This window comes from Macrobrachium rosenbergii, chromosome 23 (assembly GCF_040412425.1).
Source record: "Macrobrachium rosenbergii isolate ZJJX-2024 chromosome 23, ASM4041242v1, whole genome shotgun sequence".
NCBI classification, from domain to species: Eukaryota; Metazoa; Arthropoda; class Malacostraca; order Decapoda; family Palaemonidae; genus Macrobrachium; species Macrobrachium rosenbergii.
The window spans coordinates 11,199,826-11,227,051 of NC_089763.1; the positions used below are offsets into that span (position 1 = coordinate 11,199,826).

Genomic DNA, 27,226 nt, shown 5'->3' on the forward strand with positions numbered 1-27,226 from the left:
CTAAAGGTAACAGTGATCCCTTAACAAACTTACTAATCACGTGAAAAATCAAACTAAGTTTATCAAAACAAGTGTCAAGTATCAACAATTAAACAAGAAATATACTAGAGCAAAAGGGCATCACTCCATCAAATAACTTTAACTGTTTCCCTGGTCTTAATTCACCTCAACAAAACGAAAGGAATAAAACATATTTATCACTTTGCCTTATGCACATAATCCTATTCACTGGTGGTCAATAAATGAAACACTGCTTTTTTTAATGTTAAATACAAAAATTTATTTTTAAATTCAAAATTTATAATTAGTATTCACAATCTGAAAAATTTACTATTACTTGAAAACAACACAAAACTTAATTAATTCTTGAATTAAATTATTAAACAAAACTAAATCACAAAAACTTTAATTTATTAAGAAATTAAATTAATCAAGCAAAATTTAAACTATTAAGAATTACTCAAGATTTGAAAAGAAAATCTTTGTATGTAAATGAAAATTAAATCAAGTATGCAATGTCAAATTATTGAGAAATGCTTAAATCGCTAAGTAAATAAATGTTAAATCACCAATATATAAAATGTGAAAAATTAAGAGATTGCAAACACAAGAACACACAAAAAATCACAAAAGATTTACCAAAACAATTTCACTACAGCAAAAATTCCTGAACCCTTATCATACCAAGGTAATAATAAGTAAAATTCACTTTACCTCGCACAAGCTTATGAAAGCTTTTGCAAAATCATCTAAAATGCAGCTGCTTGGGATTCACAAAACACACTTTTTTGTTAAAAGCTAAGATTAATAGCAGTGACCATACAAATATCACAAATATTTTACGTTAATAACTTCTCTCTTTTGAAGAAAGAGAGGGAGAGGGAACCATATAAGAGGTGTTAAAGAAACGAGCAGGTAAAAGTTACTGCTGATTTATTCAAGGTCCAGGCAGTTTATATAGTGGCCGACTGGCGTCGGGCCGCGGAAGACAATGGAAGCAAGGGTGACCTGAGGTCGATAACAATTAATAAATAATGCAGCGAATGAGTACAATATACAATGCAACAATAGACAGAATTAAAGTTGAGTATAATCTTGACGCCTGCGAAAGAAGAAATACACGGTACACAGTTGATGAACAGATAAATAATTGCATACACAGTTTAAACAATTGAATTTTCGTGACCTGGCCCGTCTACCATGACAAATCGTAGGTACAAAGAAAATGGGCCGTCATCAAAGAAAACTTGCTTAGCAGGGACTTTACAAATACTCCCCCCTCCCAAGACGTAGGTAATGTCTGATTAATTGGCGTATCTGCTGGGGCGTTGAAGGGTGCCCCGGCTGCGTGAGGACAACGGAGGGACGTCCTGTGTGCAAGGGTGGCTGAATGTGGGTGTGGGCGGCATTTTCCGGGGGCAGCCACGTTTCCGCTTCTTGCGAGGGCCCGGTTGCGGCGGTGGCTGCGCCAGCAGAGGGTGCGGTGTGCTGACGGTTGTGTCTTCCTCCAGGAGGGCGGGCTTGACCCGGTCGATTGACACCCAATCATCCCTCCCGTGGAGCGCGAGCAGGAATGCCTTGCTGTTCTGCTCCAGCATGCGGAAGGGCCCCTTGTAGGACCTGGTCAGTGGCAGGCGGACGGATGTGGGTAGTGGAGGCCAGCCCAGGCGGCATGAAGGTGGCCGGCCTGTCGGTGTATGTCCTCTTGCAGGGGGCGAACTTGCCGACGATTTCACAAAGCCTCTGGACCAATAGGTTGTGGCGATCCTCTGTCACTAGTTTGCCCGGGACCACTAGGGGCTCGCCATAGGTTTTCTCGGCTGCGGAAGGGGCGCCGTCGTCCCTGCGGGTGGTTCTCAACCCGAGGAGGACCCATGGTAGCTGGTACTTCCGGTCCTCGGCGGTACAGCGGGCCTTCAGGGACCTGTGGAAATGCTCGACTAGGCCGTTGGCAGCTGGGTTGTAGGCCGTGGTAGTGTGATGAGCTGTTCCCAGCAGCTGGGCCAGGGCGGACCACAATTCGGTCGTGATGTGGTCGGGGACGCTGAAATGGCTGATCCAGCTGGAGAGTAGGGCCTCGGCGCAGGCGCTGGCGGTGGCTTCTTGCATTGGCATGACTTCGGGCCACCTTGTTTAGCGGTCTACCACCGTCAGGAGATATCTGGACCCGCCTGACGGAGGAAGGGGACAGATGACGTCGATGTGCACATGGCTGAAATGCCGCCCTGGCTGCGGGAACTCGCCTACCCCGGATTCGGTGTGCCGCCCCACCTTGCTGGTTTGGCAATGCAGGCACTGTCTCGCCCAGGCCTTCGCGTCCTTCTGCACTCCGTGCCAGATGAACTTCTCTGACAGTAGCTTCGCCGTTTTCCTGCCGGAGGGGTGTGACAGGCCATGGATGATGTTGAATACCTGGCAGTGGCGGAAGGCTGGCACTAGGGGGTGGGGCTGACCGGTGCTGACGTCGCAGAGGAGATTTGGGCCCCCGCGGGCGAGGGGCACATCCCTCCACTTTAGGGACGTGATTGCGGTGCTGTAGGCTGGGGTCTCTGGGTCGGCGGCCTGCTCCCTGGCAAGGTCTTCATAGTTGATTCCCAGCTGCACCGCATTCAGCTCGACTCTGGAGAGGGCCTCTGCCACAGGGTTTTTCCTGCCGGGGAGGTACTTGATGGAGCAGGTGAACTCGGCGATGGCCGAGAGATGCCGTTGCTGCCTGGAGGACCACGCATCCCCCTGCTTGGTGAAGGCGTGGACCAGCGGTTGGTGGTCCATATAGATTGTGAAGGGCGTGCCCTCCAGGAGGAACTTGAAGTGCCGGACTGCACGGTACACTGCGCAGAGTTCTCTGTCGAAGGTGCTGTAGCAGGCCTCTGCAGGGGTGAACTTCTTGCTGAAGAAGGCGATGGGCTGGGGGGCGCCGTTGATGACCTGTTCCAGGACAGCACCACAGGCGACGTTGCTGGCATCTGTTGTCAGCTGGAGGGGGGCGCTGGGATCCTGGTGGGCCAAGGTGGTTGCCTCGGTGAGGGCGGCCTTCGTCAGGGAGAAGGTCTGCTGCTGGCTGGGTCCCCACAACAAGGATTTTGGTCGGCCTTTCAGTGTCTCCATCAAAGGGGCCGTGGTGTGTGCGATCCCGGGGATGAACCTCCTGTAGTAGTTCACCATCCCGAGAAATTCTTGGACGGCCTTGACGGAGATGGGGATGGGGAACCTGGTGACAGCTGTGACTTTGGATGTGAGCGGACGGACGCCATCTGGAGATACCTTGTAGCCCAGGAAGTCGGCTTTCTGCACGCCGAAGGTGCATTTGACAAAACGTACGATGAGGCCATTCTCCTGCAGGCGCTGCAGGACTGCCCTGATGTTTTTCTAGTGCTCCTTGTGGGACCTGGAAAATATAAGGATATCATCTATGTAGCAGACACAGAACTTTAGGTCCCCCAGGATGCTGTCCATGAGCCGTTGGAAAGTCGGCCCCGCGTTCCTCCAGCCGAATGTAGAGAAGGCAAACACATAGGACCCGAAAGGTGTGATGATGGCAGTCTTTGGTATATCCTCTGGCGCGACCGGCACCTGAAAATATGATTTTAAGAGATCCAACTTGGTAAATATTTTGGCCCCGTGGAAGGAGGCCGTGAGGTCCTGCATGTTCTGCAGGGGTTAATGGTCAGGTTCCGTTGCCAGGTTGAGTCACTTGTAGTCGCCACAGGGTCTCCAGGAACCGTCCAGTTTCTGCACCATGTGGAGGGAGGAGGCCCACGGGCTGGAGGCCTTCTTGCAGATTCCCATCCATTCCATTTCGGCGAATGTGTCCTTGGCCTCCTGAAGGTGTCGAGGGGGAAGCCTCCGGAACTTCACATGTGGCGGGGGCCCTTTGTTTTTATGTGGTGATATATGCCATGTTTGGCTGGGGCCCTGGACTTTTGGCGGAGCTCAGGCCTGAACACGTCAGGGAACTCCGTCAGCAGCTGCGAGTATTGGTGGGGGGCAGCAGAGCAGATGGTGGGCACCTTGGGTCCCATTGCCAACGGGAGGGACTGGCAGGAGTCTGTATCTAGGAGGCATTTCCGACCAACGTCAACTGCCAGCCCGAAATGCGCCAGGAAATCCGCACCCACGAGTGGGGTCCTAACGTCCGCGATGACGAAGTCCCAGGAGTACCTCCGGCCAAGGATGGAGATCGACAGGGGCCTGGTTCCATAGGAGAGGATGGGGGACCCGTTAGCGGCCGTCAGGGAGGCAGCCAGGTCTGGTTCCTGCTTGCAGTCCTCTCGAGACGCCGGGAAGATTGATCTAACGGCCCCCGAGTCGACCAGCATCATCCTGCCGGAGACGATGTCGCGGATGTAGACGCCTATTGGTTCTGGGCCCCTGGGTTCTTCTGCTGCCATGGCGGCTTGTCCTGCTGGCCGCCGCCTCCCCCATTTTTTGAACGGGTGAATGAACAGGGCGGCAGGCAGTTCCGGGCGTCTTTGCCGAACCGCCTGTGGTAATGGCAAGACCCAGGGAATTCCACCTGTTGGGGGGTGGTGGGAGCCTCCTGGTGATGGTGTTGACCTCTTCCTCTGTGCCCTCCTCCTGCTGGATGGCGCTGACTGGGAGTGTGGGCGCTGGTACCCACTTTGTTACCTTTACGGAGTCCGTCAACTGCTGTGCTGAGATGATCAGGTCTTCGAGGGGCATCGCGTAGGGCTCCGGGATTTGTGTGCAGACCTCCGGGAGGAGCTGACGGAGGAGGATCTCCCGCAACAGGCTTATCTCGCGCTTCTTTTTACTGCCGTCGGTGTCTGGGATGGTGAGGAGGTTTCAGATCATGCCCCATGACTCCATGACGCTCTGATCCTGCCGTGGGTTGATGGCGAGGTCGAGGGCACGGGCGGCCCACTTGGCAACCGGCAGGGAGCATGTCTGGAGGAGGGTTTTCTTCAGGAGGTGGTAGGTAAGGGGCCATGCTTCAGACACCCACGGGACGAGCTTACTGTAGACCTCCTCTGGCAGGGCGTTGATTACTATATCCGCCTGCAGCACCTCATTGTTAAGATCCGCAAACCTGAACTGGCTCTCGACCCTGTAGAGCAACGCCGATGGATTCCCCTGCGTAAACGGCAGCAGTTTTAAGGACAGGGCGGCCCTGGATTGGCCCGCTGGGCTGGGGAGAGTGCGGGGCGCGGGCAGGGGTGTGGAGGAGCGTGAGAGCCTCGGCACGGGGACGGGCGTGGGTGATATGGGAGGGAGGTAGACCTCTGAATCCGCGAGGTCAGCGGTTAATTGAACGAGGGAGGGGATGTCCGTGTCCATACTCGCTCTTTGCCCTCTTAAATGGAGTAGGGTACTCGCGTCAAAACACACTTGGGAGCGTGCCATGTGAGTCCACTAATGACACTGGTGATTTTGCCAACGAGAGTCAGCACGCCCAAACACTGGTTCAGCGCCATGACTAGTCCGCTAAGGGTGAGAGTAAGCTCCTGAAGCCAAGACTGAGTCGCCGTATGGGTCTGCTAATGGCTTCAGGAACCACTCCAGGGGTCACCACTATAAGAGGTGCTAAAGAAACGAGCAGGTAAAAGTTACTGCTGATTTATTCAACGTCCAGGCAGTTTATATAGCGGCCGACTGGCGTCGGGCCGAGGAAGACAACGGAAGCAAGGGTGACCTGAGGTCGATAACAATTAATAAATAAATACAGCGAACGAGTACAATATACAATGCAACAATAGACAGAATTAAAGTTGATTATAATCTTGACACCTGCAAAAGAAGAAATACACGGTACACAGTTGATGAACAGATAAATAATTGCATACACAGTTTAAACAACTGAATTTTCGTGACCTGGTCCGTCCACCATGACGAATCGTAGGTACAAAGAAAATGGGCCATCATCAAAGAAAACTTGCTTAGCATGGACTTGACAACCACACGAACAGTCTCTGAAGTCAGAATAAGAAATTTTCAGATTCCATTTAGAAATGAAACAGTCAGATGATGTTATTATTAAGGCATTTGGGAACGAGACACAAGAGAAAATTCTCAAAGAGGAAGATGTCATCACTTCCTGAGCAAAACATTTTGGGGCCAAAACTATCACTTTAGAACAATACGTGATCAGAGCAATGTACTCTTAAACATGACACAGTTGCCATGTGCTTCAGTGCAACACTTTTTCACATTTCTCAAAAAGGTACATGTTTTTACCAGAAAATCGTATGGGTCAAAGCTTTTAATGAAATCTTAACACGATCAAAAAGGACGGCAGCTGGCTAATTATAAATGGCATGTTTTTAAAAGAAGACAAAGAACCAAAATTGGTTTTCAGAACAGTACATGAAACACTGGGAAACCATTCATATTTTTCTCGTACGAGACAAAATCTTATACGACTTGACTGCTATCCTGACCTGTCAATGCTTAACTTTCGTGATGACAACTGAACCAAAATACATCTGGTCTTAATCGAATCTCTCTTTCTCCTACCACGTATTATTAAAAGCATATTATTCATTCTAAATCACATTATTAAGTTATCTAAATCACTAACTCTTTTGAGTTCTGTCATTACACAAAATACGATACTTCAACAATTATTATCATTACATACACATAATACATTATAACTAGAATAGTATAAATACATAGAAATCATGGAAAGATACACATATTACAAGGTGATATCATGAATATATATATATATATATATGAACAAAGTTACAGCCACGGAGGAAAAGTGAAACAATAAGATGTTAAGTATTTTCATTTTGTTACCAAGACATGGTCACAGCAACTGTTGCTGTGACCATGTCTTGGTAATAATTCGAAAGAACTTAGCATCTCATGGTTTCATTTTTCCTCCGTGGCTGTAATTTGTTCGTATATTCTTCACGTTTTTAAAGAATTTAAAAATCACACACAATATATATATATATCATTTATATATATATATATATGTATATATTATATATATATATATATATTATATATATATATATATATATATATATATATATATATATATATATATATATATATATATATATATATATATATATATATATATATATATATATATATATATATATATATATATATATATATATATATATATGTGTGTGTGTGTGTGTGTGTGTGTGTGTGTGTGTGTGTGTGTGTGTATGTGTGTGTTTTTGAACGCCCGTGGATATTTACAATATTCGCAGTTAAGGAAGACATAAATTTAATGATGACTGAAGAGAAAAAGTGGCCCATGGACGTCAAAATGACACAGATTATGCACAGAAATGTTGACTTAGAGATGGCTCAAGTAAAAGATAAAGTCAGATAAAAACTACAATCACGAACTTTAAATTTACTGCTTACAAATCAAACAATCGCAAATAATTGCTCTGTATGCAAATCACATAAAAATGTAGGTCGTGTCTTCTTGTGACGTCATTAAGAAGCCTCCATAAAACCCACCAAAACGCTTCAGATCGCTTTATGTGACTTTTGTTACTAGAATAGTGGTTAGAATTATATGAATACCAATAATATTATTTAAAAATAAATTATATTATATTTATCGTTTTATTAGTAAAACTATAAATACAATAGTCGCCATTAAATAGAGAAAAACTTTTAACGATCTCTTTCAGGAAGTCGAAGTCCAAGCTGATGACATTCGAAATCCGTTGAAACTCGAACGCGTTTTGTGATTGGTTCAATTTCTGTTTCATCATGGCGGTTTGTTATTCCGCGTGATATGACGTTTAAATCGCCACACATTTGATATTTATCCTATGCAGCACAACTGAAACGCCGAGAAAAATTCACCAAGTAAGTCATGTGCATTTAGATAAGGTTGATGAATTTTTGAAGACCAAATTCCTGCTGATTACAAGATACTCAGTGAAGGTTAGACTGGGATCCTTACCCTAAGGTAGACGTTAGCTTATGACGGGGGTCAAGAGACCTAAAACAGCCAATGCCAACAAATGCTGATTGTTTATATGTAGCTAATGATCAGAGGGAGCCTACATTTACTTTGTCTCATCCTAGGTAAGACCTACAGCCGCTTGGCCGAGGGGTTCGCTTATGGGCTACCCTTGTCCATCAGTCCATGCTTTTAAGAACACCGAAAACCTATAAATAATAGTGCGGAATAGTTTTCGGCAGAGCTGGGGATGCTAGCCTAGTGGGCCATTTGGCAAAGCTTAAGCGGCGGTACGTGACCTTAGTGTAGGGTGCTTAAAATTTCAAGGTTGGCTCCTTTCATTTGTTTATCCTAATCAAGGCCAATGGTGGGCTAGCCTAGGTGTAGTCTAGTGTAGGATGTGATGGGGTGCCGTAATAGTCTGTTATGGCTATGCACCCTTGTCTAATCCCAAGGGGGTAATCCTACAGTTTAGAGGTCCAAGTTTGCTGCATTAAGTAAAGTCAAGATCGGCACAGATTTATCAAATATTGAATCAAGGAAAACAGTGAAAAAATAAGCAGTTTATCTGCTTAAAGAGCAGAGATTGTAGAAAAACAAAGGGAATAGGTTAAAGGGGGAATGTAAATAAACAGAAACATGTCTCAGAGGATATGGACCCATAGAATTTTGATAAAATCGTAAATCTCGGCTTCTGTAAGCAGATAAACTGCTAATTTTTTCAGATTTATAAAAAAAATGGCTGCTGAAGAGCAAGAGCCCATGCCAAGTTCCTACCTGGTTCCTGGTCCCAAGCTCTCGCTCCACAACAGTTTCGCGCACACTACACTATTTGCGTTAGGTGCAGAGCTTTATTCCCTTTCCTTTTTACAATCACTGCGTCAGGAAACAGATAAACTGCTCATTTTTTGGCAGATTTGCTTCTATTTGCAGATCTGTCAGAAGAAATTGAAAATAGGAAAGAAAAATTAAAGCACAAGGGAGCAGTGAATTTGGATATCAAAACTAGGATTACCCCAAGGGGATTGTAGCCGATGATGGATGTTGATGGCGATGGGACCACTTGTTGTAAAGAAAAAAGAATGAAACATACAGTTTTTATTGTACAGTAGCCTGGAATTAAACTGTGGTAGTAATGATAATTTTACCGAATTTCTGTGATGTCCGTTGTTTTGTAATTGCGCTTCAGCTAACTTGTAAAGGGAGGGTAAGAGCCAGGCACCCCAAAAAAGTGCAAAATGACAAAATTGTACGAATGTGCTTCCAGAAACTATAATTTGCGACCGTCGCCTTGTTGTTCTGTATTTTGGACTGCAGCAAACAATACAAATTGACGGGACTAAATTTCCGTTCGGACGCGTAGCTTCAGCACTGGTAATGACTCAACCAAAAAACCAAAACCTAGCCTTTCCTAGAATGTTGTGTCCTGTCCTGACCTAACCTTGCAAACATGATGTAGGGTACCATGTCCTGATCAGCCCCCATGTAACACTGGACTTTGAACTCGTAGAATGGCCTAGGCTACCCCTTAACAGTACAGAAGTAGATCCAAATTGTTATTACAGTCGTCCCACATGTATTGTGGGGGTTAGGTTCTACAACCCCCTGCGATAGGCGAAAATCTGTGAAGTAGCGACCTTATATTTATTTTATTTACTGTATACGTATATATTTCAAGTATAAGCACTCCCCAGAGTCTTATAAACCTTTCCCACATTGTTATTAACCTTTCCCACACTGTTATTAACCTTTCCCACGCTGTTCTTAACCTTTCCCACACTGTTATAAACACTTCATGTTCATGTAACATAGTATCAACAGTGATAAAAATTCTCTTATGTAGTACATGTTATGATGATTTACTAATTTTCATATATTAATATTAATGTAAACACAATATGTTATTTTACTTGCAGAATCCATTTAATATACTGTACTTACTATTCTAGTCTGTTATCATTGTAATACATGTATGCATAAAAAAAATCGTCCCACATTTGTAATGTTTACATTCTGAGAATCGGCTGACTGAAGCAGCTCACTGCTACCGAAAGAATTAGGAAAATAATTTTTTAGTTGCTAAAAGAAACAGATTTATTAATGGAATTATTATTTTTCATTGTGTATATAAAAGTTTGCTACAGTAATTCATATTTGTTCCGACACGATATACAAACCCTTGGTTCCTTACATTAGGAATTACTTTCAGCGTAGGCTAGAAACAGCCGTTGAACTTTTGAAGAAGGTGGTTAGGCAGTTAACTATCGTCCGGGAGGCGGGAGTACCGCCTGCCTGGATGTAAAGATTCCAATTTGCTTTCAGCCGTCGTAGAATGCGGACATTGTTCTTTGCTCTCTGCCTGACTGCCCTTCAGCTTTCTCGGTGGGATTTTTCCTTACTTTTATAAATGATGAATGTTGATAAGCCTTCTAAACCCTTCTATCCCCAGCATGTGTGTCCTGGGGTAGGAGGTAAAACATGTAATGCCTTTTGTTCTAGCGCTGACATGAACCCACACGCAGCGAGTGTTGTACCTGGTCTCTCGAGCAATGGAAGAGGTTCGAGGGAGGAGATGCTACCGCGGAAGCCCGCCAAGGAATCGTCCGAGGGTAACACGCCCCCAACGGCTCCAGTGGTGGCTAATGTGTTGGGATCGTTTCTCCCTCACTGCGAACTCCCCTTGCTTGCTCCCTCTCCCTTGGGTGAGGACTCCCCCTCCCCTTCCTCATTCATTTCATCGGGTGGGAAGGGACCACTACCACCACCACGGCTGTCACCATGTCTGATTTTGGGAAGCTGCCTGTAACTGTGGCTTCACACCTGGACACCCAGGTTTCGGCTGCTCCTGCCTCTCACCGTCCTGTGCTGCTGCCCCCTGGGTTTCTGGCCCTGCTATCTCGACCTGGGCCTTCGTACATGGTGACATTGTTGGTGCCGTAAATGACATTGCCTGCCCCTGTTGCTGATCCTGGCTCATTCGTGACAATGGTTTTGGCGCCTCGCTTCCCTGTCCCTCGGCCCAGCCTGGCTGCTCGCGCACCACCCGTGCCTTCATCCCTGGCTCCCGCGCTGATGTTTCTGCCCTGGCAGCTGCTGGCCCGAGCACCATCTATGCTGCCCGGGTTGCACCTGCTGCTGTGGCCCCCCTGGTTGCTCCTGAGTCTTCGGCTGCTCCTGCATGGTTTGGGGGCCTGACCTCGATCCTGAGGAAGATGGTGAAGAAGTCAAAGAAGAGATTGTTGAAGGTGTCGTTGTCTTCGTCTTCGTCATTGCTGCCTTCGTCTTCGTCTGCTGCCTCTTCTTCCCCTTCTTCTGAGGCTACCCAGGCAAAGAAGAAGAAGCCTGCCTCTCCCCTAAGAAGTCTTGCACCGAGACATTTAAGGGACTGCCTCCTTCCACAGGGAAGGCAGTGAGATCTCTCGCTGGCTCTTCCCGATCCACGGATCAGGAAACCGCTGCTCTGGCCCCCGGGTCAGTCGCATCGGGAGCTAAGGGCATGCAGACCATGGTCCGCACTCCCCCTGCTGCGCCGAAGAAACCTGCTTCTAAGGCCAACGGGTCCATGCCGGACACTCGCTTGTGAGTCGCTCCGAGTACCCAGGTTTCCAACGGGACCCGGGTATCCCAGTCTGGTACGGGAGAAACCTCTCTGTACAGACTTGGGCGTGGGGCGAGAGAAAGAGTCCGGGCATGCAGTTGCCCCGACCTTTCCTGCTGGTACTTCTGCGAGTGCTAAGCCAGGTTCCCGGGAAGGTGCACCGGTCCCTCGGGTCCGGACACCTGGAGAAGCAGAGAAGAGGTCCCCTGCTCAGTCTTCCCAAGAGGTTACGGCCTTGAAGAATCGAAGAAAACTGGGGTGCGTCTAGAGGACAGCGCAAGTCTGCGCCAGCCAGCTGTGCGCTCAACTGCTCCCAGTCCCTGGCCACGTCCGCGCTGCCAGCCTGGCTTGGGGGAGATGAGCGTGTGGCTCAACTCACGCGAGCCGCTCTGCTCTCCTCGGGAGACTGCTTCGCCCAGGCACAAGCTCTCTCCTCGACCCGGGCTGCCGTCACCACCGCGGGTTGGTGGTCGCTCCCAACTCGCTGCCCGTGTTGGTTCTGCCAGCAGGGCCAGTGGTAGCACCCGATCCTTCTCGCCTGTCCCCTCCACCTCCTGGGCTCCTTCCAGGGGGCGCGAGTCAGACAAGAAGAACTCGGGCGAGTTGTCTCCCCAGAGTTCTACCTCAGGGGCTTACATGCTGGCTCAGTCCTCGGTTTGACCAGGTCTTACGCCCGTGTGGTGCAGGAAGGATCACAGGGGTCTGCCGAGGTTCTCCCTCCTGCAGGGAGAGTAGATCGGGAGAACCGCACCCTGGAAGGACTTGAGGGTCCTCTCCCCCAGGATGCGGACACCCCCGAGATACAGAGGACGTTTGCTGAGGTTATTGTGCTGATTCGTGAGCACAATGACCTCAGGGAAGGGACCACGGCCTCGTCTGTGGATCATCCGTCGTGCCTCGAATCCTACTGGGGACCCAAGAAGGAACCCAAGGCTTCGGTGGGGCTGCCGTGGTCCATGCTTGCCGAGGAGGTCCTCGATCAGGTGAATGGTCTTGTGTCTGGACAAGACAATTTGCTCAGATCGAACCGCTCGGACAAGCTTCTTCCCCCTCCTCTGCCTCGCCAGAAGTGCTTCTACACTCCGTCAGAGAGGGCATTGCTTCCTAAACAGGTTGACCCAGACCTGGTTCATCTAGATCTGGGTCTTATGTTACAGCAACTTACTGCAGAGAGCATCTCCCTCTCTTAGCAAGAAGCTGCATCCCTGGAAGCCACTGCCATGGCAGCCTTCCAGGCAGTCTCCTGGCTCAATCTGTGGTCCTTTACAGTATCCAAGGTGGCTGCTTCCTCGGGCGCTATCGTGCCCGGGGAGGACTCCGCCTTTGGGAGACTACGCCAGTCTGGAGGTAGGGCCATCTCCTACCTCGCCCACCAGATGGCAAACCTGTGGGCTAACCTGGTCCTGAGGTGAAGATACACTGTTCTCTCTTGTTTCCCCAGGTCTGTGGGGCCTGAGTCAGCAATGACCCTGCTGAATGGACCATTGCTGGGTTCCGCCTTTTTCTTCCCTAAGGAGTTGGTGGGCGCTGCGGTGGATAAGTGCCGGACTGATGACAGCGACCGGCTTGTCCACCAGGCAATGGCTAAGACCTCTGGGTCTTCGCTTTCCACTGTGACCAGGCCCTCGGGTCAGGCTATCACTTCCTTGGCCCCTAAGAAGTCCCAGTCTTCGGAGGGGTCCTGTGGAAACACCCAGCCTTCTTCCTCTAGAAAGGGTGGGTCGTCCCTGCCCCTTTCAGCCTGCTTTCCAATCCGGAAAAGGAGGCAAGGGGAAGAAGAAGAGGTGGGAAACGCTAGGGGCGCCATTCCCCCCAAATGCTGCCGAAGGTGGGGGTGTGCCTATCAAGCCATTGGGCAACATGGCAGCGACACGGAGCCGAGACCTGGATAGTGGATGTCCTTCGGGAGGGATATCTACTACCTTTCGAGTCTCGGCCTCCCCTCACCTAAGCTCCGGTCCATCTCCGCACATATGTCCAAGGAACTCTGAAGGACGCCGCACTACAGCAAGAAGTGTAAGGCATGCTGAGCAAGGGTGCTTTGGAAGTCGTGTTGGACCAGTCTCCAGGCTTTTACAGCTGTGTCTTTCTGGTAGAGAAAGCCACAGGGGGATGGAGACCAGTCATAGACCTCTCTCCCCTGAACCAATTCGTTCGCCAGACTCAGTTCACACAATGGAAACAGCGTGATCTGTGCTTGCTTCTATCAGGGAGAACAACTTCATGCTTATGGTGGACTTGAAGGATGCCTATTTTCAAATACCCATTCATCCGTCCTCTCGTAAGTACCTCCACTTCATCCATGGGGAGACGGTCTTCCAAATCAGGGCACTCTGCTTCGGCTCTCGACCCTCCCCAGGTATTCACAAGTCTTCTCTCTCATGTCAGCTGGGGTCCACTCGCACGGGATACGTCTATTGAGGTATCTCAACGACTGGCTTGTACTGGCGAGCTCCCGCTCACAGTTGCTACAGGACAGGAATCGACTCCTCGAGTTTTGATGCAATTTTGGGATCTTGGTGAACCTCGAGAAGTCAGGTCTCACCCCCAAGCAGAGGATAAAGTACCTGGGCATGCTGATAGACTCGGTGGCAGTGAAAGTCTTTCCCTCGGACTCTCGTATCAGCAGGTCCAGGCAGGCAGCACAGCTGTTCCTGTCATGACAGGAGCAGCCAGCCCAGCAATGGCAAGTCGTCATCGGTCACCTGTCGTTGCTGGAGAATCTGGTACCTCGTGGGCGTCTTCACCTGCGGTCTCTACAATGGAGGCTAAAGGAGTATTGGTCCCAGTCCTGAGACCCCCAGTCCTTCCTCATCCCTCTTTCCGAGGAGGTTAGAGAGGACTTTTGCTGGTGGATGGACGACACAAACCTCTTGATAGGAGTATCCCTGCTTACTCCCCCTCCGGACACGCTGCTGTTGTCAGACGCATCGACCGAGAGATGGGGTGCACACCTGGAGGAGTTGCTGATTTCGGGAGTGTGGCACCGAGACGACAAGCGCCTTCACATCAACATCCTGAAACTCAAGGCAGCCTTTCTGGCTCCCCAAGAGTTCTGGGATCGAGTGATGGGACACTCATTGGTACTGATGAGCGACAATACCACGGTAGTGGCATACATCAACAAGCAGGGGGCCTAGCTTCCTTCCCGCTCCACCAGTTGACAATGCAGGTGCACGAGTGGGCCGTGGCTCACTCGGTAGAGCTGTCAGCCAGGTACATTCTAGGCAAGAGGAATGTCGTGGCAGACAAGCTCAGCTGCCAGAATCAAGTGATAGGAACCAAATGGTCCCTTCACTTGGAAGTGACGGAAAGGCTATTCGACCTGTGGGGGCGTCCGGTCATCAACCTGTTCGCCACCTGGCACAACAGAAAACTAGGTCTTCTGCTCGGTCATGCCGGACCCATGGTATTCGTGTTCTAATGATTCGCTGACTCACCTGTTCGCGGGTTTCTTAATGGAACATAAATACACATTATTCATGGAAAATTTGCCCATTTGCAGTAATTTTCACTGAGAAATATTCACTAATTACTGTTTTTTCATATTTTCATGACTAAATGCACTTTTCTTGATAAAACTTAAAATACTCAGGTACCCAGGTAGCGCTTGAGCTAGGATATTTCGATTTTGCAATGGGTAAAGCAATTAATAGCGATATGACAATATTTATAAAATATTTAAATATTTTGCTTGGATGCAGGCAGCCGTGTACAATCAGGCAACGAGAGAAACCAAATTACAATACACCAACTTCTTTTCCTCCATCTTTTTATCCCATCTTCTAGTTAAAAAAGTAAAAGAGAATGATAAAAGTATTATTAGTAACGTTATATTACTCTTGCATAAATGCGTACAGCCATAAACAACTGAACAAGAAACTTGTTTCGCTTATAACCAAATCGGATAACAGCAGCTGTTTTGCTTGTATTTCAACCATCGTACGGTAGTAAACAATTACTGTAGTTGTGTTACTAATGACATTAAGTAGAATAGGACTGATATATTTTTACATTATACTGTACCCTTATTCGGTATGCATAAAAGATTGGCAAGGAAATATACAGTACTGCTAAATTTAAGCTGCAAGTTGTAGCTGAAGCTGAGAAAACAGTGTTCAAGCTGCTAAAGACTATACAGTACATTATCGTGCATCGGCAACATCGATGAAACTTGACCGTAAATTAAACTGGAGAGAAAGTATTTTAATCAAAACCACTGGGCTTGAAAGAACGCATATTACTGCTGTTTTCACACTGATAAAAGATAAATACGTAAAGCTCGTATTATGATGAAATCAAATGAAAATAGCGAACGGAATCTTTGTTTTTTACACAAAACAAATATGCCCCCAAACGGCCAATGTCATCTACTAATGAAAAAATAGCTAAATTAATTTCACAACGAGACGTATTTAAGTTATATTTCGACTTAAAAACACTTCGTACAGTACAGTATAACGAAAAAACACTTCGCACAGTACAATACTGTATAACGAAAAATAACCTTGCCCCATATAAGTAAAGTCTCTAGAGATTCATTTATATTAACTAAAAGCAAGAAAAGCGCTCTGAACTGAGTTGAATATGGCGAAGTAAACTTACCGCCTACTGTTATTGATTTCCAAACCAAAACATTGATCGCTATGATTGCAATTTATAATACAAAAGCAATATAAGAATATATACAATATTATTGGATACGGTGGAGTAAAGCGTAACATTTTAAACATTCGATGAAAAGATGCATATTCGTTATGTTGATGTTTGTATAATATGATATTAATATGTAAAAAATATAGAGCACGGTATAATGTAGGCTAGGCTACCGTATATGTATATGATATACTATAGCGTAGGCTAAGCTAATTCTTATTTGTTATTCAGTTTCTCTTTGTATTAAATTATCATAAGTCAGTCTGCATGAACCTCGAGAATTACTGTAAACCCCCATATTCACGAGGGATGCGTACCACACCCCCCCCCCAAATAGCTAGAACCTGCGAATACTTAGAACCCTTCTAAAAACACTTAGAAATGCCTATTTTGATAGTTTAACCCCCAAAAAAAAAAAACACAAAATGCTTATAAAGGTATTATCCTACTTACAATTGGGTTAGGTTCCAAAAAACCCATCATTTGCTGGGAAAAATGTATCTCGAATATAGCCTAGCCTACACTAGGGTATTCGGTACCATGTATGCATGTATGGTAGCCTACCCTACACTATAAAGTATACTCTAGATATACATATACAGTATAGTGATTATTAATATCAGCTAATTTTGGAGGTTCATGCAGAGTGACTTATGATAATTCAATACAAAGAGAAATTGAATAACAAACAAGAATTAGTTTAGCCTGCACTATGGTGCATCTAAGGCATGTACAGTAGCGTAGCCTACATTATACTATACTGTACTCTATATTCACATATTGTATTATAAAAACATCAACATAACGAATATGCATCTTTTCCATGGATCTTTTAAAATGTTATGCCTTGATTCACTGTATCCAATGATATTGTATATATTCTTGTATTGTTTTTGTATTATAAATTGCGATCATAGCAATCAATGTTTTGGTTTGGAAATGTTTATTTCGCTGCATTTAACCCAGTTAAGAGCGCTTTTCTTGCTTCTAGTTAGTGTAAATGAATCTCTAGATACTTTATTTATATGGGGCAAGGTTATTTTTTGTTATACTGTACGAAGTGTTTTTAAGTCGAAATATAACTTTAATAAGTCTCGTTGTGAAAATTTAGCTGTTTTTTTCTTTAATAAATGGCGTTGGCCGTTTGGCGGCAGATGTTTTGTGTAAAAAAATCAAGATTCTGTTTGTTATTTTCACTTTATTTCATCATAATACAAGCTTAACGTATTTATCATTTATCGGCGTAAAAATAGCAGTAATGTATTCTTTCATGCCCAATAGTTTTGATTAAAATACTTTCTTCCCAATTTCAATTACAGTCGAGTTTCATCCATGTTGCCAATGCACGATAATTTATAGTCATTAGCAGCTAGAACATTGTTTTCTCAGCTTCAGCTACAACTTGCAGCATAAATTTAGCAGTATATTTTCTTGGCGATCTTTTATCCATTCCGAATAAGGGTATAATGTAAAAATATATCAGTCCTATTCTACATAACATCATTTGCACTATAACTACAGTAATTGTGTATTTCCGTATGATGGTTGAAATACAAGCAAAAGTGCTGTTGTTATCTGCAAAACAACAGTTTCTTGTTTGGTTGTTTATGGCTGTACGCATTTATGCAAGAGTATAACGTTACTAACAATACTTTTATCATTCTCTTTTACTTTTTTAACTAAAAGATGGGATAAAGAGTTGGAGGAAAAGAAGTTGGTGTATAGTAATTTGGTCTCTCTTGTTGCCTGATTGTACGCTGCTACCTGCGCCCCTGGGAAATTTAAAAATATTTTATAAATATTGTCGTATCGGTATTAATTGCTTACCCCATTGCAAAATCAAATTATCGTTAGGTGAACTATTGTAACTTAAGCGCTACCTGAGTATTTTAATAGTTTTATTTCAAGAAGTGCTCATGAAAATACAGTAATTAGTGTGTATTTTTCAGTGAAAAATACTGTGAATGGGCAGATTTACAGCAAACATGTTCCATAGAGAAATCCGCGAATAGGTGAGTCCGCAAATTGTGAGACCACGAGTGGAGGGGAGTTTTCTGCAGCTGACAAATAATTACTATACTGTTTATGTATAGGGTCTACTTTATAGTGTAGAGTAGGCTACCATTTATGTCTACATGGTACTGAATAAACTAGTGTAGGCTAGGGTATATTAAAGATACGTTTTTTCCAACAAACGATAGGTTTTTCTGGAACCTAACCCCATCGTAAATAGGATAATACCTTTATAAGCATTTTTATTTTATTTATTTTATTTTTTTTTTTTACTATCCAAATAGGCAGTTCTAAGTGTTTTCAGAAGGGTTTTAAGTATTCGCGGGGGCATGTGGTACGCTTCCCCCACGTATACGGGGTGTTTACTGTAATCATGTCAGGTTTTAGCCTTTCTAGTATACGGTATTGCAGTAAAGGCTGTAAGAATAGGTTGACTTCAGCCAAAGCTTCAGCCAAGCTTTCCCGAACTTTGCTGTGATGAATGCAAAGACTGGAGCAAGGGGAAGTGGAAGACTCTTAATGCTATTAAGGCAAATTACAGTGTGACAGACTTGGGAAAGCTACTGCTAGGGCTGAAGCGAAGGCTTCCCCTAGTCAGGCTTTGTCTCCGGGGGTTGATGTGGCTGATTTACCTATTCCTGCAACACCTGGAACCACTCTTTCCCCAATCTCAAGTCCTCCGACTTTCCCTGGAACTCCAATCCCTGGCTCTCATTCCTCTGATCTCAATGCCATTGCCAGCCTAGAAGCTCGTGTTGACAAGAAGTTTGATTTTTTAGTGAACGCCGTTTCCCAAATTGGGAACTCTGTGCCTGTCCTTATGGACAAATTCAACAGTGTTAGTGCAGTGTCAGTGGAGGGGGCGGCTACTTGTCCCACCGATGCTTCTAGACCAAGGTCCCTGCTAAACTCCCCTTGCTCACCTGGGAGGAAGCAAACTGGCATTCCAAGTGAGGACAGTGGGGTTTGCCCACAAGTAGTTGTTGGCTCATCTGAGCCTGTTGTCTGCCCTTCCCAGGACTCGGAGGATCGCTGTTGGAATGGCATCTGATTAGACACATACTTTATCTTCCAGTGGCTCAGACTCTGGTGCTCATAAGCACAGTTGTCGATTTGCCAATGTTTCGAGACTGCTGAAAAAGTCTGGCACCCCGATGGACAAAGATGTTCACCCGCCTTGTAAACGAGCATTGGATAGGGCTCTTAGTCCTCTGCCCTCCTGTAGTTTTTGGGAGTCTCCTCAAGCTTCTTGCTCCCTTTCAGTGGACACCAAGTGCCACAAAGTGTCTAAGAAAGTGCTAGATAGTCCAATGAATGGACATATAATGTGCGAATGCCCAGAGTACAAGAGTTTAGTGCCCGATTGTGAGAAATAAGTGTCTGAGCAACATTTGTTGGAGCGTCCGTTGTCCGTGCTTCCAACAAGTGGATGTCCAGTGTCCATGCATTCCGAGGGTGATCGTGTTTTGTCAGAACGCTCTGCTTTTAGACATCAAGTGTCCGAGTGTCCGTCTTATGGACACCCAACTCCCGAGTGTCCTCCCTTTGGGCGCATAATGTCCGAATTGCAGACATTGGATGTCTGCCAGATCAGTGAGATGACATCCAGGGACCAAGCATCCAGTGTCCAATGTTAGCAGATGCCAATGTTGATATTTGCCCGCCTCCCAGCATTCGTCTGGCGCCACAAGTAGGACTTGCTGTTTCTGGTGTGTCTTGTGCCGATCCTCTTGCGGTTCAAGATCTTTCCTTAGTCCCTACTCAACAACGCTTAGATAACATCTTGAACCTGTTGCAGAAGCCATCTACAGCAACTCAAGCTCCCCCAGATTCTCTGATGCACCCGATTTCCTCAGAGGAGGAACCTGTGCAGAAGGACGTTCCTTCGTCAAACTACATGGCTTGTTGCAGTTCTTCCTGGTGTGCTAACCAGACTTCTTTTCTCCAGCCACCCCTTCTTCTCCAGGTTCGGCGTTTATGATGTGACAACCGATAGGAGCAGCTAGGTTGCCGCGTATGGTTTTGTCCTCCTCCTCCTCCTCTAGGAAAGCTTTTGCGTGTATCAATGTATGGTTGTCAGAGAAGAGGGACGTAGGTAAAGCGATATTCTGTTCGCCTCCTTCTCGTCTGATACGACAGAAGTATCTGTCATATTCTACTGGGAAAGCTCCATCCATGGGAGTTTCTGCTTCCTCTCAAGGGAACTTCTCCAGTCTCATTGATGCTACTCGTCGATCAGCCTTCTTGTCTGCCAGGATTTTGTTTACCTCTTTGGAGCTGGACCATTTGCTAAAAGATATTTTTAAGGTTTTCGAGGTTCTGAGTTTCCTCAACTGGACTGTGGGTGCACTAGCAAAGAAGATCGAGGACTGTGCATCACTTCAAGAGAACTTCGCCTCGGACTGGTTGGGAGTTGTAGCCTGCTCAGATCATGCAGTGAGGGATGGCACCCATGAACTAGCCACCATTTTCACGACTGATGTACTTAGGAAACGAGAGTTATGGTGCTCGTTCACCTCTAAGGGGGTCACTCCTTACCGTTCTTCCCTTCTGTTCACTCCCTTGGACAGCAACAGCTTATTTCCTCAAGAGACGTTAGAATGGGTGGCGAGAGAGTTGCAGAAGAAATCCACCCAAGATCTACTCGCTCAATCCACCAAGAGGACTAGGATCTGAAGATGTCCATCTTCGCTGCCATTCATTCGACCAGGACTTCTCTGTTCCCTCAGCAACCCTTTCAGGCGGGTAGAGGTCGCGTTCAGTTCCATCCGAGAGCCAGTTTGCGTCCAGTGTGACCCAGCTAACAATCCTTGAACAAAACCGCCTCTCACAAGTGAGCTACCTGTCCTCCGTGCCCCGGTGGGAGTACGGCTACTTCATTTTCAGAACAGATGGGAGTCAAGAAAAGTAGATCCTTGGGTGCTCCAAGTATTAAAGGAGGGCTATAATATCCCCTTCAGGGAGAAACCCCCCTTAGCAACCTCTCCTATCAAATTGACAGCCTACTTTGTAGTGTGAAAGAGGTTTTCAGCCCTGTCCCGAGAAGTTTCAGCTCTGCTCGAGAAACAGGCGGTGGAGGAAGTCGAAGACATGAGCACAGAGGGATTTTACAATCACCTCTTTGTAGTCCCCAAATCACCGGGGCGGGGTGGAGACCTGTCCTGGACGTCAGTACTCAGAACTTCTTTGTCCATACTATGAAGTTCAAGATGGAAACAAATCAATCGGTCCTGTCAGCCATCCACTGGGGAGATTGGATGGTGACGATAAATGTGCAGGACACTTATTTCCATGTTCCAGTTCACCAGGATTCAAGGAAGTATCTGAGGTTCGTGTCCCAGGACAGGGTCTTTCAGTTTTGGGCCCTGTGCTTTGGTCTTTCCATGGTCCCTCAAGTTTTCACCCGAGTTCTTGCTTCATTAGTGAAGTTGCTACACCTAGTAGGAATCAACGTGTCCTTAAACCAGGACGATTGGCTCCTTTGCTCCCCATCAGAAGCCCAATGCACAGAGGACCTTCAGAAGATCCTTCAACTTGTGCAGGACCTAGGATTGCTGATAAACTTCAAGAAATCTCAATTAGTTCCCACACAGTTGATTCTATATCTGGGGATAGTGATAGATTCTCTGAATTTTCGGCTTTTCTGTCTCAATAAAGAATTCACAACAGCATCTCGAAAGTTCGAAAATTCATCTCTCTCCCGTCCTGCTCGGCCAACGCTTGGATGAGCCTTGTGGGAACTCTGTCATCAGGTCGAGAAGTTTGTACCTCTGGGCAGGTTACACATCAGACTGCTTCAGTTCTACCTCAGAGCCAGCTGGCAGAGGAAGATATTTCCAGATTCGTTTGTCTTTGAAATCACCCCCAAAATGAAGGAGGACCTTTGGTGGTGGCTGGTGGACAACAGATTTGTGACAGGGATGTCACTGTCTCCTGTGAACCCCAACCTAATGTTGTACTCTGACACATTGGATCTGCGTTGGGAGCCCTTCTCAGTGGCGTGGAAGTATCAGGTTTATGATCCCTGACTGAAAGAGATCTGCACATAAATGTAAAAGAATTGAGGGCAATACACCTGGATCTTCAATTTTTTGCGACAGAGACCTTAGGAAGGACAATTGCGGTTCATTCAGACAGCATGACTGCACTGGCCTACATAAGGAACCAAGGAGGAACCCACTCTTTTTCACTGTGCGAAGCAGCCAAAGACTTTCTTCTATGGGCATAGAACAACAGGACCACAGTTCTGACCCGCTTCGTCCAGGGCAAAATGAACATTTGTGCGGACGAACTGAGTCAAAACAGACTTTCTTCTATGGGCTCCTTTGGCCACCCAAGGAGTGGTTCCCAAACAAGACTATCAAGGACTTCTCAGACAGTTCATTTTCACCGACCACCCGCTCTGACAGGCTTCAGACTGTTAGGGAAATCAGAACTGCAGAAGTTGTAAGATGTATCGACGATCTTATGCTGCAGTCTACCAATTGAAGTGGACAGTCTTTCGAGCTGGTGTCAAATATCCTCTTCTCAGAGATTGTGGCTCAGATTGCAGATTTTTGCTTTTCCTCAGATCTTCAAAAGGTTTAGCTACTTCAACAATCAAGGAATACAGAGCTATGTTGAATTCCATCTTCAAACACAGACGGATAGACCTTTCATCAAACCAGGACTTAAGTGATTTGATAAAGTCTCTGAATACTAGTAAGCAAGATAGAAGTTCGGATCTTGAGTGGAATTTAGATATTGTCCTCAAATGGCTCTCAGGCCCACCCTTTGAGCCTCTAGAATCCTCCTCTTTTATAGATCTGACAAGAATGACACTTTTTCTAATGGCTTTAGCAATGGCGAAGAGGGTTAGCAAGCTACATGCCCTTGATAAGAGAGTAGGTTTCTCTCAGGGTGACGCTATCTGCTCCTTGACCTTAGGTTTTATGGCGAAGAACAAAGACCCTTCTAGTCCCTGGCCAGTCTACTAACATTCTAGGTCAAGGAAAGAGTCCTCTGCCCAGTTCGCTCTCTTCGCGAGTATTCATGACGAACCAAAGAAGTTAGAGGCCCTTCTCCAAATCTGTGGTGTTCAGTTAAAAACCCTAGTTGACCGTTATCTAAGAAAGCCTTAACATTCTTCTTAAGAACTGTGATTTCTGAATCACACTCTAAGATCCAGGAAGATGCCATTCCTTTATGCAAGGTCAAAGCACTTGAAATTAGGGCAATGGCGACTTCCTTGGCCTTCAGGCGTAATCTATCGCTGTCTTCTCTCCTGCAATCCACATATTAGAGGTGCAAATCAGTTTTTGCAATGTTCTACTTGCGTGATGTGGAAACAATTTACGAAAGTTGCAGTACTCTAGGCCCGTATATCGCAGCTGGCATGGTGTTGGGTAAAGAGGTATAGGAGGATATTCTTGGTTTTTCCTCTATCCACTTTCCTTGAATGAAGATTGGTGTTTTCTTGGGAAGCCTGATTGACTTATATTTTGTACTGTGCCCAGGGCAATGGCACTCACATTTCGATATGTCTTTTTGGATTGTTAGCTTTGTCAACTTGCGATTAACGCTACATTGCAAAGCACCCACTGAAGTAGAGGCGACTGTTGGCTCTCCACCGCCATGCCACTACAGGTTGAGAGGAGCTCCGACCAGAGGCAATACCCACCTGCCGTAGCTCCCTTCACCAGGTAAGGTTACAACAAGCTAGATAAATTTTCTATTTCAAATTCATCTCCATCTCTAAGTGTTTTTGAGTAGTTTCATCCATGTGTCTCACCTCTTGTCAATGTGGAATTCAGCCATGTAATTATTTGGTAAGTTACATATATAAAAATGACATTTTTATAATAAAATAAAGTTATATATATATACAATGCTTAACAAATAATTACATGATCAGAGCCCTCCCTCCTCCCCTCTCATGGACATAGAGCATAAACGAACTGAGCTGTTTAGCTGTGTTGTACCTATCCTTCCCCGAAAGTGGGCGGTGCAGCATAACTACACCCAAAACAAAATAGCGCTATCATGAATTTTAAATTTTGAGCTGCCGCGTAAAGTGAAAACAATAGCTATGTAATTATTTGGTAAGTACAAGCAGTCCCCAGTTTATGATGGGTTCCGTTTTTACGCCGCGTTGTACAGTAAACCAAAAATCATCGTAAACCAAAAAATTGTTGAAAATCGTCAAAAACCCTAAGAAAACCTTATTTTTAATGCTTTGGTTGTATTGAAAACGATGTAAACTGTGCTTTTATTGAGTTTTTCATTTATAAAACCTCAAAATTTTTATTATTCTGCCATTTTGGAGCCATATTTCTTCCATTGGATTGTCGTACAACGTGTCGTAACCCCGGAACATGTGTTGTAAAATGGGAAATGATTTCTGATGAATATATTTGAAACTGCCTCTATATATAAAACTTTATTTTATTATAAAAATGTCATGTTTGTTCTTATCTTAAAGTTGCAAATTTCCAAGGCTCAGAAAATGATACTGTAAAAGAGAGCCTGAACAGCATAATACCAAGTGAACAAATGAATATGATTAACTGACTTCAAAGAAAAGTTACAAGGATGTGTTTGAACAGGTTTGGTTTTATATAATTACTTAACACATTAAAACGAGTAGTCTTCCACAAACATTTCGACTTGCCCCTGTATAGTAATCCAGAGGTAATGCAATGGTCACTGGCCAAAAAGTCGAAGTAACTCTCTCAACTCTTGTCAATATACTAGGGTGAAGAAAGATGAAAAAAATCAATGACAAGTGAAAAATGGGTATCTGTAAAATGAAACAGAACAAAACCAGTAAGAAACAGTGTGTTGGTCAGGAGAAACCAGGCAGCATGTCCAAACACTGTAGGATTGTGAAGTGTTACTTGATGAGTTTGATGGCACTTGATCAGTGTGATTTGTTTCAGTCTCCTAAGTTGGTGTGTCTTGGTCTGTTTTGCACAGACTAATGGGCTTGTATACAAATGTGATTTTTTTTATGAAAAATTCATTTCTAATCTTACCGTACAGTAGAGCTGTGTTGAGTTGGTTATACAGTACTCAGTAGGTACTGTAGTAGGATTAACTGTTAGTAATCATAATAGCTTATTGTTACAGTAAAAATAATACCAGAGTGGAACTGATGGTACTAGCAAAGATTTTGCAATTATAAATAAACACAACCAATTTTGTTCTCTTGTAGATGGTGATGGCAGCTGGGAGTGTGGTGCAGGTAGGGAATGGCGTCCGCCATATTCCCCTCCCTCCCTTAGCCAATGGACTGGAGCTAAATTTGGGTCAGGAACAAGGTGATGAGGAAATTGGAACAGTGTCGCAGTATCCAGTTATAGGTGGGTTTATTGGGAGTGGTCAACTGGCTTGGCGAGCTGCAGGACCAACAGTAGAAGTAGTGGATCCTGGATCAGGTGCTCGTAAGGCAGCATGGACCTTTGGTGCTATAATGCACAATGCTGGAGCTAAGGTAGGTTACAAAAATCCTCCACCATTTTTGTTTATGCTGCAGGGAGCCTTATGAGTTGGTTTTATTGTTCCTGTTGGTTTTATTGTATTTGTTTTACAAATACTCAGTTGCTCTTCATTTGCAGTGTCAGACTTGCTAGTAATTGTCATTATTAATTTCCTGTTGCCATTTCTAAATGTTGACTGCAATTTTTTTTTTCTTAGTGGACCAAATACAAAGAATGTGAAATAGCATTGTCAGAAATTGTTTATTTTTAAAACTGGTAAGGGTAAGGTTTTCATGTTCTTTATGAAAATTTTAATCTAACGAGCTGAAATCTTTCGTTAATTTATTCATTTCAGGTTACCACAGTATGTGGTGTAGGCTTTGGAACAGTGTCACAAGTAGCAATTGGAGTGGATCTTGGTGCTGACCGTGCAGTTCAGGGTTTAGTGGCGCTCTTGTCTCTCCATTCTTCAAGAGTAACAAGGGTGTTCCATTTTATGCACAAGGTAAAACTGCTCTTGTAAGCTTTGTCTGGGTTAGGTATATTGGAACCTAATGGGTATAATAATTTTGATTTATGTATTATGGAATTTTAAAAATGTTTATCGCCAGGTAGTGAAGAACACTATATCTATGTGTGCATCTCATGATTATCCTAAGGTATGATTTGAATCCAAGGCGGTGGTAGTTGTGTAGCATATGTTCAAGTAGCTTCATGAAAGCATTCGCTTGTGAATGGAATTTACATTTGGCTAGCATGAAGGTCTCATTTCATTAATTTACACAATTACCATCATTAATTGTACTTTGTTCCCAAACAAATACAAATCTCCGGTCTTTACATAGGATTTATCTTGTGAACGCAAACTGGGATGGCTGTGTAACTTTCAGGCAAGGTCGTAAACTATCAACGGTAAGAAAAAATCACACTCGTCAGTCTGCACTCCACTTTGCACTTCTCTGCCCGACTGCTGTTTGCTTTCTGTTTTATATTTTTTCTTTTTTGTTGAAATATTTTTGTGTGATTTTTATTATATATATATTTATATATATATGTAATTGTCATAGCCACATTGCCTCTTAACTTCTAGAATTCTTTGCGCTTTTTTGGATATGCTTGTCACTACAAAGCCGTAAAATCCAAGCGCAAGAAATTGAAGAGACTTTGATGCCGTGTCGCGAAAACGAACCCGTCACCATAATCACAAGGTCACGTTGCCGACCTGACCACGAGAAGGATAAAAGTCTATAACCTCTCGTACATACATATACCTATTATTTTCAGATATATTTATTAGAGCTGGAATAGACCCATCCTCACCATCGTATATAAGCAGCATTTTTATATATATTTTTTGTTCGTGAATCAATTTGTTTGTGGGTTAATATGCTAGTGAATCAAGGTCCTACTGTAGTTTGTGGACTAATTTATAACCAGTGACAATACTTTGCTGGATAAATTTTATGTAAATAGTAGGACAAAAACATAAGTTGAATTAGGGTTGAAATAAGGAATGTGAACAATGGCTGAAAGGGGGAAGAAGAATATAGTGTTAAAAGATAGTAAATATTTTAAAATATGATGATTTTTTAAAAT

General features: G+C 44.8%; 1 protein-coding gene across 6 annotated transcripts in view; it reads left to right on the forward strand.

Annotated features, from left to right (window-relative positions):
* Positions 1 to 7,663: 7,663 nt before the first annotated feature.
* Positions 7,664 to 27,226, forward strand: part of LOC136851273 (protein ELYS-like) — a 245,563-nt gene continuing 226,000 nt past the window's right edge. For all 6 annotated transcript variants that reach the window (XM_067125251.1, XM_067125252.1, XM_067125255.1 and 3 more), the window contains exons 1-3: positions 7,664 to 7,809; positions 25,366 to 25,644; positions 25,986 to 26,135. In XM_067125251.1, the coding sequence (XP_066981352.1) occupies positions 25,366 to 25,644; positions 25,986 to 26,135 (429 nt within the window). In that variant the 5' untranslated portion in view covers positions 7,664 to 7,809. The remainder of the gene's footprint in view (positions 7,810 to 25,365; positions 25,645 to 25,985; positions 26,136 to 27,226) is intronic.